This window comes from Amborella trichopoda, chromosome 5 (genome assembly GCF_054954075.1).
Source record: "Amborella trichopoda isolate Santa Cruz 75 chromosome 5, AtrichopodaSantaCruz75HAP2 v2.0, whole genome shotgun sequence".
Classification (NCBI taxonomy): domain Eukaryota; kingdom Viridiplantae; phylum Streptophyta; class Magnoliopsida; order Amborellales; family Amborellaceae; genus Amborella; species Amborella trichopoda.
In genome coordinates this window covers 38885914-38902229 of record NC_142340.1, presented here as the reverse complement: position 1 = coordinate 38902229, position 16316 = coordinate 38885914, and the positions used below count along the sequence as shown (strand labels likewise).

Here is a 16316-nt window from a genome sequence, read left to right as displayed (position 1 = left end):
AATTTGTGTTCTTTCACACCTAAATTTGACCACCCCAAAATTGACGTTTATCTATTTAATTATCACTAAAATGATCGATAATATATCTTAATAAGTGGGAATGGGTTTTGGTAATTATACTTCTAAATAGTGGACTTTCTTGTTATGAGTACTTTCTATCAAAAGTAAATAGTCTCATTTTATATTTGTACATATTATATTATTCTATATATCTCATATTATTTTATATTAAATCTCAAATTTATATGAAACCTATAAATTGGTAGTACATATTTGATATTAATATTATATTTGGAGCTAAAAATAATAATTTACAAGAAAGATTATAACTAAAAAATTAGTTATTGGATAAGAACCATAAATTTCGTTATATATGTACTCAAATTGTAATTAATATTTTAATTAACTATATTTTATTATGTTCTAAATTACCAATAATAACATTAAAGTGCTCAACATTTTTGAGACTTGTAGACTTTTAAAGTGCTCGACATTTTTAGACATTTAGATATTATTATCCTATAGTATAATAACTTTTTGCTTAGAGGTATTTTAAGTAAGTAATCAAGAGTACATTAGAAATTCTTAATAAAAACAAAAACATTTATTAACAAAGACAATGACATCACCAATATAGTGTGTCACATCACCCACAATATCCATTAATTGTTTTTAACTACTAATAGAATGTCACTTTATAAAAATATATATTCTACCTTTCAAATGATTAAAAATGCCCCCAAAAAATCAAATTAGAGTGCATCTAAAAAATTTCACCAGAAAAAGTTGTTTTGATGCTCAAATATCCTCTAATTGATCATCTCAACATTAAAATACATGAACATGATAAAAAATCGATTTCAAGTTTCGGAAATAGTGCATCTCGTAATGCATTTTTTTATTGTCAATTTTAAGATTTTCATAGATCTACTCGATCTACACTATTCTTTAAGCTTTAAATTTCATAATTACAAATATAAATATATTTTAAGGCTATCACAAAGATTTCGAGTATTGAAACTATATTTCTCGATACTATTTGAAGGTGCATTCTACTTTAGAGCCTCGGCTCTATACAAACCGCAACCTTTAATTACCAACTATGTGAATACTATGAGATATTAATGTTAATATAGCATACTATTGACAATATTAGGTATTGGGAACTATATATAATAATTACCAATAAAGATAATTATTATAAAATTATTATTTATATAATTTATTATCATAAAGCCACGTGCGGACCACGTGCCGCCCCCTAGTTTTTAAGTAAAAGAGTCACGTGAAAGAAAGTAAACTTTTGGGGGTAAAAGTATCAATCCGCCAACAGAAGAGCTGAATATGTGATGTAGAAATAGAAAAACAAAATCAAGCAAAAGGAAGGAGACAAAAGATGCCCATCGCTCATGTCCACAGGAAAGGGTGACACAGTACTCCAGAAAAGAGTGAGAAAGACCATGCGTTTATTTTCAGGGTGCGATTTATACATAACAATCAAAGTTAAGTGCATTTCCGATCAAATAGTGTGGAAAAATGTAGTTTCTAATATTGAAAATCTTTGTGATGGCCTCAACATATATTTTTTATCTTTAATTAAATTTAAATCTTCAAAACCAATACAAGCGAATCTATGAAAACTTGAAAATCTTGAAATTTGATGGTCCAAAAATGTGTTACGAGATGTACTATTTCCAAAACTTGAAATCTATATTTTTCCCATGTCCATGCATCACCATATTGAGATGAACAATTTAAGGATATTTGGGCATCAAAACAACCTCTTCTAGTGAAATTTTTGAGGTGAGCTCTAATTTGATTGTTTAGAGCCTCGTCTCTATATTACTTCTTCCCTGTTTTAAACTAAAAACAGTGTAGAGAGAGTACAGAGCATAATAATATTGTCAAAAATATATATATAGAGAGGATAAAAGCCAATGCTTAGATAAAAAAAGTTAAGGTATGTAAATATTCCCCACGAAATATTTACATATGTAAATCATGTTTGATATGTTTGGTTCGTACAAATGAATATGCAAATAAAATACTAATGTAAAAACTTTTACCATAAAATAGTCTAATTCATGATAAAATAAAATCACACCTATTGAGGTGGGAAACATTCTATGTGCATTTGTTTTCATAAGCAGACCCACTATTCACTATTCATAATTTAATACATTATATAATATGTATTAAAGTAATATAATATATGATATTATATATTACTATTTATAAAAAAAAAAGTTTATATAGAGCCGAGGCTCTAAACAATCAAATTAGAGCCCACCTTAAAATTTTCACTAGAAGAGGTTGTCTTGATGCCCAAATATCCTCAAATTGATTATCTAGATATCAAGATACATGGACATGAGAAAAATAGTGGATTTCAAATTTTGAAAATAATGCATCTTGTAACGCATTTTTGGACCGTCAATTTTCAAGATTTTCACAGATATGCTCGATCTACACTATTTTTGAAGCTTTAAAATCACATTTCTCGACACTATTTGAAGGTGGGCTTTACTTTGATTGTTGAGAGCCTTGACTCTATACAAACTACACCCTTTATAAAATAATACATAATAAGTAATATTATAATTCATAAATTATTATAATATATATATATATATATATATATATAGAGTAATGATCCTATGAGACCATCCCACATCCATGTGTGTAGGATCTTAAAGGATTTCCATTAAATTTGGCACAGATCTCTATAAAAGTCAAGCCTCACACCCATGTGAAAATTTTCTAAAGATCTATGTCATATTTAATGGTGATCATTTGGGGTTCTACACACATGAGTGTGTACTCATATAGATATAATGTAATAATAAATCTTATATACTTTACCGTCAAGATATATATAAATATATTATATATATATATATATATATGTAAAATATTAATATAATAATATATATAATATTTGTATATATTTATATTATGTTATATATTATATATATGGGTGCAGTTGGTATAGAGCCTAGGCTCTAAACAATTAAATTAGAGCCTACCTTCAAATAGTGTCAAGAAATGTGGTTTCAATATCGAAAAGCTTTGTGATAGCCTTACAATATATTTTCATCTTTATTTATAAAGTTTAAAACTTCAAAAACAGTGTAGATCGGTAGATCTATGAAAACTTGAAAATATTGAAAATTAATGGTCTAAAAATGCATTACAAAATACACTATTTTCAAAACTTGAAATTTATTTATTTTTTCATGTCTATGCATCTTGATGTCGAGATGATCAATTTGAGGATATTTGGGCATCAAAACAACCTATTCTAGTGAAGTTTTTGAGATAGGCTCGAATTTGATTGTTTTGAGGCTCGGCTCTATATAAACTTTTCCCATTATATATTGTATATATTATATATAAGGAAGACATTACAAAACGTCTATAGGAGAAAATAAATAGTGATTTCGCCTACCCTCATCACTATCAAAACTTCATCGTACGGTCATAGTTGTCCGGTAGTGTTTTAATTTTCATTTTTCTTTTAATAATTGGAATGATCTGAAATTTGAAGCGTGTGTACATCTTAGTGAGACGCACCTAATAAAATATATGAAAAAAATAATTCATAAAATATAAATTGACCAAAATACCCCAGTAACGTTTTGAGGGTATTTTGATCAATTTATGTTTTACAAATTATTTTTTCATATTTTTATTAGCTGCACCTAACTAAGATGTACACACGCTCCAAATTTCAAGTAATTTGGATTTGTAGAAAAACCATGAAAATTGAAATACTACTGGACAACTATAACCATGCGAAGAAGTTTGGATGATAATGAAGGTAGGCGAAATCACTGTTCATTTTCGCCTATAGACGTTGTAAAGAGTTTTCCAATATATAATATTAGTATCTATTCAATGTTTTGTGTAAATAGTTTGACACCAACCAAGATCTACCAAACATATGAAGTTGATTACACGATGCTTTTTAAATGTGCTACCAAACACTATAAAAAGAATCCATATATAAATATTTTTCTGCAAAATGTTTACACATATGTAAATGCTTTGCTAAATATTTAAGCACGAACCAAACATTATCTTAGTATTTTAGTTTAAAAAATTATATAGTATTTGAAAATAATATATGTTTAGAGATGTGCTTAATCTTTCAAAACAATATAATGTTTTTTCAAAATATATTATTTTCAAATGTGCTCAATATTTCAAAACGATATAAATTTTTTCAAGATATATTATTTTCAGATATATGCTCTAAAAATTTACTATTTTCAATACGAACCAAACGTTATCTTAGTATATTTATAGAGATGTGCTTTGAAAATAATATATTTTTCAGAATATAAAATTTTATAATTAAGGATGAGCCCGAATTATCAAGCCAACATGAGGTTTATTTTTAGAATATAAAATTTTATAATTAGAGTTGAACGTGAATTATCAAGCCATCATGAGGTTTTTGATATTGGAATTATATTTTTTCCGTTAAAATTTAGAGGTGTGCCTTGCTTGTATAGTAGAAGGTGGGACTAGGGCAAACAATGGGTCGGAAGGTTGGCGTTGCTTAAGAGGCTAAGCTCTAAAAAAGTGGGGCCTCGATCACAAATTGTGGCCCTAGGGCTGGGCTAGGGTCAGTGGCGACCCAGTTTGGCGTGTCCTGGTTTTTTTTCTTTCTTACTTTTTCTTTTAATTTTCCTTCCGTTGTTATTGGCCCGGCCTAGTAGGGCCAGGTCGGGCAGGAGCCGGCTCCATGAGCACAAGGGCCAGCCCCGTTGCCACCCTTAGTGGGCACCTTATTCAAACCTCACTTACGTCATTTAGCTTTTTTTTCTCCTATGTTGACAGATTTGGAGTTGTCGGATTTGTTAAGCACCTAATTCGGCAAATCTTTGCATCGTTTTGGATTGCTCTAGAGCCATAGGATTATTTATTTGGGGGAATCGAGGGGCGTTGTTGGGCCATTGTTGTATTAACGAGACACCCTGTCTGTGTCGGGTTAGAGAGAAAAAGAGAGGGACACTGACCCACATCTCTGGCTTTAGAGAGAGAGGGGGAGGGATACAGAACCACATCGCTGGCTTTAGAGAGATAGAGGTAGAGGGAGAGAAGGAGAGGAGAAGAAATGATCGATGTTCTGGTTCAGGTTCCTTACGAAGCGACGGTGCGAACAGTGTTGGGGGCTCTGGAGAGGAACATAGTGCCTGATTTGTTGGTGAGGAAGCTCACCAGGTTGCTTCTCGCGAGTCGGCTTCGCTCTGGTTACAAGCCTACATCTGAAGCTCAGCTCTCGCAACTCCTCCAATTCATTCACTGTATGCCTCTTCAGCTTAACCCCATTTCTCTTATCCTTTACTTTTATGATATTGTTTACGACTGTTCTGAATTTTGTTGCTCTCTCTCTCTCTCTCTCTAGAATATCCTATGGGTTTTACTTTTAGAACAAGTTGTGAACCTTAAAATGTAGAATTTCATGTGCACTTTGAAAATCCATTGGAAAAGGTTGTTTTAATGTTGAAAAACCCTCTAATACAAAAAAGAAAAAGATTTCGAGTCTTATAAATAGTGCATCTTGCACACACATTATCTAAATCGTTTATTTTCAAAGATCTTCACATGTTTATAAATCTACTTAGATTTTACCCTTTTTTGGGGTTTAAAATTTTATAATTAGATATGAAAATAGATTTTGAGATAATCCTAAGTATTTTTACCACCAAAATTATATGTTATAATTAAATTTGGAAGTGCGCCTTAATTGGATTGTTGTTTAAGGTTGCAACCTTATAGAAACCACACCCTTACTTTTATCTTGGTACCGTCTAGAGAAACGATGTGAACTTTGTTGCTTCCTCTCTCTCTAGTCTATCCTCTCACTGTCTCTCTAGCATATCCTCTCTCTCTATTCAACGAGATAGTTTGCCAACGAGACCACACTGTGCGTTTACTCGCTTGTGTAGAAAAACCTTGAAGGTAATTTTTCTTGAGAAAGGTTGACGTCCTAGTATATTTTTTAAATAAAAAATTCTGGGATCTATTTTAAATAAGAAAAAAGTTTATATAAGGATGCAACCTTATAATGTAGAACTACGTAGGTACCTCAAAAATTCATTGGAAAAGGTAGTTTTAATGTTGAAAAACCCTTTTGATTGATCATCTCCGCATCGAGATGTATGACCCTGAAAAATAAAAAGATTTTAAGTCTCAAAAATAGTGCATTTTACAACATATTATCTACGCCGTCCATTTTTAAGATTTTCATATGTTTATAGATCTACTTGATTTTAACCATTTTTGAAATTTAAAATTTCATAATTAGATATAAAAATAGATTTTGAGATAATCCTAAGAACATTTTACATCAAAATTATATACTATGATAAAATCCGAAGGTGCACCTTACCTCTACACCTACGGATGCATCCGTATGTCAACTGCACCCTTTTAAATAATGACATTAGTTATGTGAAAAAGAAAAGAGAAAATTACGTACATATCCGTTATACTTTACGTTATTACGGATGTACCAAATAGTATCCGTTATTACATGTATATCCGTTTTTTACCTTTTATAACATAATTTTTTAAAAAAAGATGACTTTACCCTTTTTCGGATGTTGAATAACCGAATTGGAGGGTTTTTCGGATGTTCAACATCCAAAAATAGGCCGAAAGTTTAACGTTCACATTCCCATTTTCGAGTGTTGAATGTCCGAATTGAAGGGTTTTTCAGATGTTGAACATCCGAAAATGGTTTCGGATGTTGGACATCTGAAAATATAATATTTTCGGATGTAAATATAATATTTTCGGATGTTCAACATCAAAAAATATGACTTTGAATTTCCAGAAAGTCTCTAGAATTTCGTAGTCATTTTCGGATGATGAACATTCGAAAATATGACATTTTTGGACGTCCAACGCCCGAAACTATTTTCACAAGGAATATAATGTATCGACATAACCTTCAATTTGGATGTTCAACACCCAAAAATGAGAATGTGAACGTTAAACTTTCGGCCTATTTTCGGATGTTGAACATCCAAAAAACCCTCAAATTCAATTGTTCAACGTCCGAAAAAGCGTAAAGTCGTTTTTTTTTAAAAATTGCGCTATAAAAGGTAAAAAACGGACATAAATGTAATAACAGAAACTATTTGGTAAATCCGTAATAACACAAAGTATAACGGATATTTATGTAATTTTCTCAAAAGAAAAACATTCTTGAGTCCTTACCCTAATCTGACCATGTTCAAATTTAATGCAGTACTTTTAGAGAGCACATATATAATTTTTCCTAGCCCATACATAAATGGGTATGAATTTTTTTTTCCTTTTTAATGTTGGCCACTAGTTGGGGAGGATATGACTTGAAAAATTGGGTCCTACAAGAACTGTTTTTATCCCGAGGATAGCGTACTGTACACTTATTCCTCTGCCAAAGACTTAGAAGTATTTTCTTTTATGAAAACTTTAGAACCACGAGACGGGTATTTTTCAAGAAAGAAAATTAAATTTTGAGTTTCAAACATTTAGATTTGACTTTTCAAAAGTTGGATCGTCCTGGTTCAATCTTTCGATGTTGTTCTCATTATCATTTTTTCACTACTATTTGGAAGGTACATCCCTTAAATTTAGGATCCTAAAAACACTCTATTCAGGGGAGCATATACTTGCGGGAGCATACTTTTCTTCTTTTACTTCCCTGTTTAGTTAATATCTTGCTCTGTATCGTTTTACTCACTAAGATTATCTAATTTATCACCAATTAATTGAGAAAAGGCTATGATGATGATGATTATCCAATTTATCCACATTTTGGGCTCTGTATGACACGCTGTTCTTATCAAGTTATTTTTTAGTTTCTCCATGTGTTTTTAAAAGTTTCTCCACATGTTTTAAAAAAGTAATTTCGGGTTCTAAACTAGTGGTTGGCCGAAACGTTTTGAATAGGCTATTCCGCCCGTTCAGTTATATGGGGCCCTGAAAAAATTTCAGGAGTGCCAAAATTTAAAAAATGAAGTTATAATGATTTGTACAAAAACAAAAAAGAGCATTTCATTACTTAATTTGACAAATTATTGAAAATACCTAAGTATTGAAAGTCTGGTTCGTGTGTGAGTTATCACACATTCATTTCTTTGTCTAAATGGAGTGAATCACAACAATGACATCCCAAGGATCAATTGGATATCAATGATAAGTAAACGAATCCAAACATACAATTTGGAACGAAGATGAATGGCGAGATGACTCAAAGTCATCCTGATCACTATCATCTTGATCACCGTCATGTCACTGAGAAAATTTTAGAACATGAAAATTCATCAAATGATTACTTAAACATCACAAGAAACTATGAAAAATAGGGAATTAATAATGGAGACTAATAATATGGCTTCTTTATAGACCCATTTTCCCATGGTTGACAGGTTTTCGTCCATTCTTAATGTTTTTGTGCCATAATATTATTACCTTTGTCCTTCATGGGATGTTCCCTTTTGTCTTAAAAATGCTTTGCGTGTTCCTTGAATTGTTAGTTTTTATCTAAATTAAAAGAATTAGTATCCATGTTAGAAAGGAACCGTAAAGCCATGTAACTCTTCTTTTATATTTCATTCACATTGTATGCTTCTCATCAAATTAAAATCTCTAATAATGCTCCCTGATAGTTATTGTCTCCCCATCAATGTGGCTTTTGTAGCTCTTAAAGAAATGCCCATAGCTGTGGAGATGGGCAAAGCAAAAGATCAACACTATGAGTTGCCAACTTCATTTTTCAAGCTGGTTCTTGGAAAGAATCTCAAATACAGGTTTGAGAATGACCTTGTGATGTTCAGGTGCTTACCGTATTGTATACAATGGGTTATGATGTACCCTTCTGCTGCTTCTCTAGTTCCTATTTTGTCCATCTTGTGAAAACTTGATTAATTGGTGTAGTTTGATCTTTATGAAAACTTTTCTATGAGGTGTGCAACTTGGAAATCTTGAAACATAATGCATTTATACACCTGGCAGAAAAGTCGAATGAATGCACAATTGCAATTTTGTGGCCATCATCTCTTTTATAGATCTCAGTGGTATTTGACCTCTAATCTACTCGCCATTGAGTGTATTTTCTTTCTTTTTTCCCCTTGAATTGCCCATTTTCATGATGAATTGCTAGAGATGAGTGGGTGGGGTTCATATTGTTTAGGTGTGTTCCTCTCATCTATGGGTCTTTCACCAAAACTTAGGATAGCAAGTGGTGTTGTTGAAATGAGATATGTTAAACATCCATCCATGGAAGATTGTTGCTCTTTTCTTGGTACAAGATATGCAAAAAATTACAAAATGTAGCTTTCATAGAAGTCCTTTCGGACAATTCATTACTTCCATGTGAAAAAATTTCGGCCTTTAAAATGGAGGTAGGGGATGCAATTACTTGCATGTGAAAAAATTTCGGCCTTTAAAATGAAGCTAGGAGATGCAATATTACTTTTTTAAACTTTGATTAAATGTATCCATACCATATCTGGAAAATAACAGTTTTGTCCTTCATTTCTTTTATATTTCATATATAATAGCAATTATTGTCGATGATGCATTCAAGGTTTAAAATAAAGTAAGTCCAATGTAGTTGCTTACTTCAGAAATCTTGTATGCAGTCCTGATCCAGGCTTGTATTTTATTATGCCAGATAGCTTCCCACAAGCTTAAAGATAATATTGCATTGAATACTCTGCTCCAAACTAGTCTATGAGCGTACCTGTTTTTTTTTTTGGGTTGGGTGAAATCTACCTATGAGTTTACCTATCCAAAGGTAGTATGCATAGTCCAATGGACCTATATGGTACTTCAAGGGTACATGCACTGTATGTTTCCTCTGATGGATGGCTGAATTAAACAGAATGGGGCCAATTGGGACATTCATATAGCTGAATTTAATCTCTAACCAAATATCAGTGAGAGTCGATTATGGATGTCACTTGGAGTGTCATGTAACGTTGGCCATTTACTGTGGTATGCTTTCTTCCCAAAAAAAGAAATTAGTTCGCCTGATACATAGTTTATTGGTATTTTTCTCACTATACTTTGCTCAGTGTGTTAGTATTCTTGCAGTAAAATGTTAAAAAAAACAAAATATTCAGTGAAAGATTTGCAGTCAATTTGTCCTATTTTGTTCTCTTGCTTCTTTTTCGTTGTTGGGAGAGTGAAGTGGATTCAAGTTCTTTTGGTCACATAAAATTTGGAATCTACTTTGACGTCTTGCTAAACATCTCTTCATTTGGAATCCAAAATACCTACATTTTTGTTAAGATATTGTGAATTGTTCTCTGTCACTAAAGAGGTTAATGCTAAGTACCTACTTGAACAGTTGTTGCTACTTCAAGAACAAGTACATTACACTTGAGGAGGCAGAAACAGCAATGCTGGAGCTCTATTGTGAGAGGGCACAGATAAAAGATGGGCATAGTGTCCTTGATGTTGGATGTGGGTGGGGATCCCTATCTTTGTACATTGCTCAGAAATATAGTAACTGCCATGTTACAGGGATTTGCAATTCTACGACACAAAAGGAGTTTATAGAGGAGCAGTGTAGGTAAGTTTACTTACATCTAAATTCTATCTGTGAAGGTGGGTTCCTTTGTGACAAAATGTGTTTGGAAATCTCAAGTACCATGCAATTTGGTTTACAACATAATGGAAAGTTGTTAGATTGGCTAATGTCACTTTTTACAACCCCCTCGCCCCCTACCCCCAAAAAAAAGAAAGAAGAAACCAAAACCAAAAAAAGAGAAAAAGAAAAAGAGGAAAATTATACTCGTCATTTGGACTGCTAGTCTATTTGGGTCAACGGCATCCACAGAAATGAACCCAGTGATCGGTCCCATTCTGTCTACATATGGTTTTCTGTAGTCCATTGTATTACTTTCTTATAAACAATGCATCCATTCATTGTGTAGTTTTCACCATATCTGCAATAGGAAATCAACAAGAACCTGGTTTTTATGCAGCTATGTATGTTGAGATATTTAGGTACGTCAATAGTTACATATTGACTTCCATTTTTGTAAAATATTCACATCCATTGAATAATTTACTGTTATCTGGGTGTCACAGAATTTTTAGATAAAAAACTTATTGATGAATTCGTTTCCATTTTGGCTTTATTTGCAGTTCTAACTTTACATGAAGTGCCTTATCTTGATACATTCCACAGTATATGGGTAGGGATGTAAGTCTGTCCCTCTTAAGTTCTTTACCTAAATATTTCGTAGACAAAATTTCACTGGAGATAATAAAAATTTGTTACATGATAAAATAAGTGCATAACATTTTTTTGGGGACCAACGACCCCCCCCCCCCCCCGCGTGCGATTTGGCTCAGTGAGATCAATGGAACTGAACTGAAATGATGCCCCTTTCGAGTAAAACATACGAGCAATCTAAAGCCTTAAATATATAACAGAAGGATGACTTAGAGATCCATCCAGATTTGTTCCTATCATGGTAGATGTGCTTCTCATTATGTTAAATTCTATCATGATTATTGTATAAACAACAAAATAACGGCAATCAAGACATTCCTTTTGGATAATGACAAGTATACAGCAGGTAAGGTCTTTGATTGTTTTGACCCTTCTTCTGTTCACGTTCTCATACATTGACCAGTGCTACTATAAAGTAGCATACTTATCGACTTCTGTCAGTTTCTGTAGAGACTCACCATATCTGTACTAGTAAACTCCACCTATTCTACATGTTTCCTCATAAGCTAACATAACTAATTATCAGGGCACCTGTCTCTCCGTCCTTTCCTTTGTCTAGCTTTACCTCTTAACACCCTCAATTTAGTCCCTGATTTGCACTAGCACCTAGTTATGTCTTCAGAATTTTGTTTTGTGTTAACTAACAATGACGGAAATAGACTTTTTATAGTTGAGGTCTTCTGAACTTTAGGAACCGTATTCTATAATGACAAAGCTTGATCCCAACTGCAATCAAACAAATTAGATGCCCGCAAATGAAGAGGACTTAGTCATGGGTTGAAGAATCCCAAATAAGATAGCGGTTTTTGTTGTTTGTACAAAGCCAGATTTAAGGTTGATGACACCACTGAGGTATAAAAGGCCCACTTAGCTGCCATGGTATCATTAATCTTATATGACTTCGAGCTTGGACGACCTTTGCGAATAAGTTAAAGAATGATCTACATGAGTGTTGAACTATCTTGCAAAAGACAAGGTGAAGTTTAATTATCCTTTGGGAAATAGGAGAGCCACGTGTACCCTAACCTGCAATTTCATAGGGCTATTTCTGAAGGAGAGGCTCTGTAGCAGACTGAGGGATATATCGACTCAAAGAGAAGATGACCAAGATTTTGCTTTAATTAAATAAAACTTGAAATGATCAATATTTTTAACATAACTGTAATATTACTAATTGGTACTCCTACAGAAATCTCGAGCTATGGTTAGGTTGGACCCTCACAAGTTTGTTCTTTGCAAATTCAGGGAGCGTAAACTATCAAATGTGGAGATTATTGCTACTGATATCAGCAACTTTGAAATGGATGCCACTTTTGATCGAATAATGTCTATAGAAATGTTTGAGGTATTTGGTCTTTCTGTTTATGAACCTTAAATTTCAGGGTTCGAAATGATGGATGCTGTTTATACTGTAACTGTGATTCCCATTTGATGAAATAAAATGCACTTATTATTGTTTGGCTAAGCAACGACTTACATTTAAGCGTACAAAGCAATTTATGTATCCATTAAAATGCTGTAATTTGTGGTTGCAACAGCATATGAAGAATTACCAAGCGCTTTTGAGAAAGATCTCTAAGTGGATGAAGCCAGATGGCCTCCTTTTTATCCATTACTTCTGCCACAAAACATTCGCTTATCACTTTGAGGTGAGCAACTGAGTTATGGTGATTCTGTTTTTTTTTAATTGATTTTGAGGCCTCTTATTTTCCAATCTGTTATTTTTGTAGCACTGCTGTTTAACATGTAGCTTATAGTTGCTCAAAGTTTTACGTTCTGCAGGATAAGAATGACGATGACTGGATTACTCGGTATTTCTTTACTGGAGGTACAATGCCTTCAGCTAATTTGCTCCTCTATTTCCAGGTAGCCTGCTAAAGACTTCTTTTTGTGATCGTAGTCATCATCATCATGAATGATAGGGCAGTCCAGAAGTGTCATTTATGTCATTGACAGGTTAATAAATAATAATATGTTTCTTAAAGTCTCGAAAGATTTGCATAACTGCTGCCAGTTTTGAGAGATGATGGAGCCACTGAAAAGCCTTTTATGTGAGTCAAGGTGTTTTTCTTTTTCAGAAGAGAGACGAAATATCTACAAAGATCACCTCTCTCTCTCTCACACACACATGTTATAGCCATATTTCCTAAAAATATGGGTTTCCTATTATTATGGGGTGTGAGTTCTTCTAGATTTAGGAAACTCATGTGATTAGGTTAAGGTAAATAGGAGTCATATTTTATGGTTAGGGAAAACATTCAAGTTTGGGAAAAAGAATATATATAGAGAGAAGTATCATGTGGATGTTCTCTAGGCTTTTGCTCTTTATGAAAGATATTTTGTAGAGAGAGAAAGTTAATGCATGTATGGGAATGCAAAATAGAGAGAGACGAGTGAGTTTTCTTTAATCTTTTGGGTGGGTGTTCTAGAGAGAGAAACCTCGTTTTAGGGCTTGTGAAAGAGAGCTTAAGAACCCTTATATTCTCCATATTTGCATGTATTTTTCTGATTAGTGGAAGAGAACTTTGCTGCCTTGTAGATGTAAGCAATTGCCAAATCACTTAAATCTTTGTGTTTTGCTCTTTTAATTTTTTGCACTCATTTTATTTTCCTTTAATTTTACCCACACCTTGGCTTTTATCGTTTATAATTAGAATCAGAGTTTAAGGATCGAGATTGTTTTCCGAAATGTTATTTTCAATGAAAGCTCCATATAAAAAAAAGAAAATAAATAAGAACTACATACAAGACAGTGGAGGTGGAATGCCCATAAGGACAATCGAGATGTTGGTTTGATCAAGAGCATGAAATTGTCCAAAAGCTTCAAGAATATTTAGTTGGTGTTGAATGAGAGGATCTAAAAAACCAAAAAGGCTCATGTGAGGCTTAATGACTATGTCGGGCTTGTTGTTATTTGATAATTAATAACTGGTGGGCAGTTCTTAGAACAAATTAGTTAGAATAGAGACGTGTCTTCAAGAGGGAGAATATTGTAAGGTAAAGCCATATTTCCTAAAAAATATGGGTTTATTATTATTATGGGGTGTTTAGTCCTTTTAGATTCTGGAAACTCCCTTGATTAGGTTAAGGCAAATCGGAGTCCTATTTTGTGAGAAACTAAATCCTATAGGTTAGGGACATCAATCAAGTTCAGGAGAAAGGATATAAAGAGAGAGCATCATGTGGGTATTCTCTAGGCTTTAGTATTTATAAAAGATATTTTGTAGAGAGAGTTAATGCATTTATGAGAGTAAAATTGAAAGAGAAAATAGTGAGTTTTCTCTAGCCCTTTGCGTTGGTATTTTAGAGAAAGGAAACCCTAATTTAGGGCTTGTGAGAGAGCTTGACCGTTGTATTCTATACTTGTATATTATCTTTGTGATTTGTAGAAGAGAATTTTGCTGCCTCGTGAACGTAAGCAATTACCAAACCAAATAAATCTTTGCGTTATGCCTTTTAATTTTCTATCCTATTTTTTTTTCCAAACCTTGGATTTTTATCCTCTACAACACACACACAAATAGCTTAGTCATACAGCTATGGACTTGGTTGATGCCACTATTTTCTCCAAAACTAATTGTTTATAAATGTTTTCAAAACTTATAGATAGATTTCTTGTTTCGTCTTTTGCCCCATGCAAAAATTTCAAGCCTCTCCTATGCTAACTGCTCTAGCAATATAATGGTAATAGCAGTCCTAATCAGAATAAGAATCGAGTCCCAGAATTATGTTGCTATCGGAATGAACAACAAATCTTTATCGTGCCTGAAGTATACTTGCATTCTACAGGATGACGTTTCCATTGTTGATCACTGGCTTGTTAATGGGAAGCATTATGCCCAAACTAGGTACCGCCCTTAACTCTGAGAGAGAGAGAGAGAGAGAGGTGAATCTTAGCGAAAGAGCTATTCCAGTGAGGGAGTGATGGAAAGTTTGTTTTATGTTTCTTTTTGCAGTGAAGAGTGGTTGAAGAGGATGGATAATACTTCAGCTTCCATTAGGCCAATTATGGAGGCAACATATGGCAAGGATGCTGCAACAAAATGGACTGCATATTGGCGAACCTTCTTCATATCAGTCGCTGAGCTCTTTGGATATAATGATGGAGAAGAGTGGATGGTTTCACTTTTCCTGTTCAAGAGGAAGTAGAGGTGCAAATGCATGTCAATGTATGTGGCAGCACATCATAATCATTGTCATCTCTATCATGCCCTTCTTCAACGTCGAATTGTACATGCAAAGTAGTTCGGAGTCGTGAGGCTTGAGGATGAATCGGCGTTCTTTCTTAATATTTCTGCATTGGCAGTTGAGCTTTTGATCCTTAATGCCAACTTTACAAAGATGTTTCATGTCAGACTGTTGTTGCTTGAAATATGCATGACAAGTACTTTCCCACAATATCACTTAATTCGCAAAAGTTTTTCATGGCATCTACTGTGATATTGAATTGGAAAAAAGAGGTCATAACAACCCCTAGCCATTAGATGTCAAATTAGTTCGTTTAGGATGCGTCACAAAGGTCAAGAAATATATTTTGAGTTTTGGGTTTAGTTTTACCGTCACCTAATTTGAAATATGACTGACAAGAGTGTCTCCGATTTCTTTGGACGAAAAGTAAATTATCTTTTTGTATTTTTTTTTTTATAAAATAAAATACAAAGATACATATCATCCATATACAAGCATTATCTCTCAAACTAATATAAGATCAATGTTTGAAAATTCGGCCGCCTGACTGTTTAGGCGAAATTTTTTTAAAAATGCCTAGGCACAATCTGGGCAGGGTAATTATGCATTTTGCTTTTGGCTGTCGGCCTAGGCGGTGTTAGGTGCTCACCTAGGCGTCGCCTTGTGACAACTTGTTGGCGGTAGAAAAATAAACCCTCAGGTAAGGGTAAAAAATATAATTTTCCCCCTTAAAAAGAGGGGGAAAAGGGCTTTAGGAGGATTCTAAACACCCAATAGAAAATCCATGACCATTAGGGTGAGAAAAATCTCTCAAAAACCACTTTTTTTATGATTTATCGAAAGATCAATAAATTTTTTATTTTACGATTTCTTCTTAAAA

At 33.3% G+C, this 16316-nt stretch overlaps 1 protein-coding gene across 4 annotated transcripts; it reads left to right on the top strand.

Annotated features, from left to right (window-relative positions):
- Positions 1–4937: 4937 nt before the first annotated feature.
- On the top strand, positions 4938–15646 carry LOC18432998 ((S)-coclaurine N-methyltransferase). 4 transcript variants are annotated; one of them, XR_016056216.1, is made up of 8 exons: positions 4938–5312; positions 8702–8810; positions 10355–10579; positions 12494–12593; positions 12787–12897; positions 13031–13076; positions 15038–15096; positions 15205–15646. XR_016056216.1 is itself a non-coding variant. In XM_006843096.4 (8 exons), the coding sequence occupies exons 1-8, from the start codon at positions 5123–5125 to the stop codon at positions 15395–15397; spliced, it is 1071 nt and encodes a 356-aa protein (XP_006843159.1). In that variant the 5' UTR covers positions 4938–5122; the 3' UTR covers positions 15398–15646. The 4 variants fall into 4 exon arrangements, 2 of the variants coding, with proteins under 2 accessions (XP_006843159.1, XP_088723955.1); XR_016056215.1 differs by having other exon boundaries at positions 8702–8837; XM_006843096.4 differs by having other exon boundaries at positions 13031–13114.
- The last annotated feature ends 670 nt before the right edge of the window (positions 15647–16316 follow it).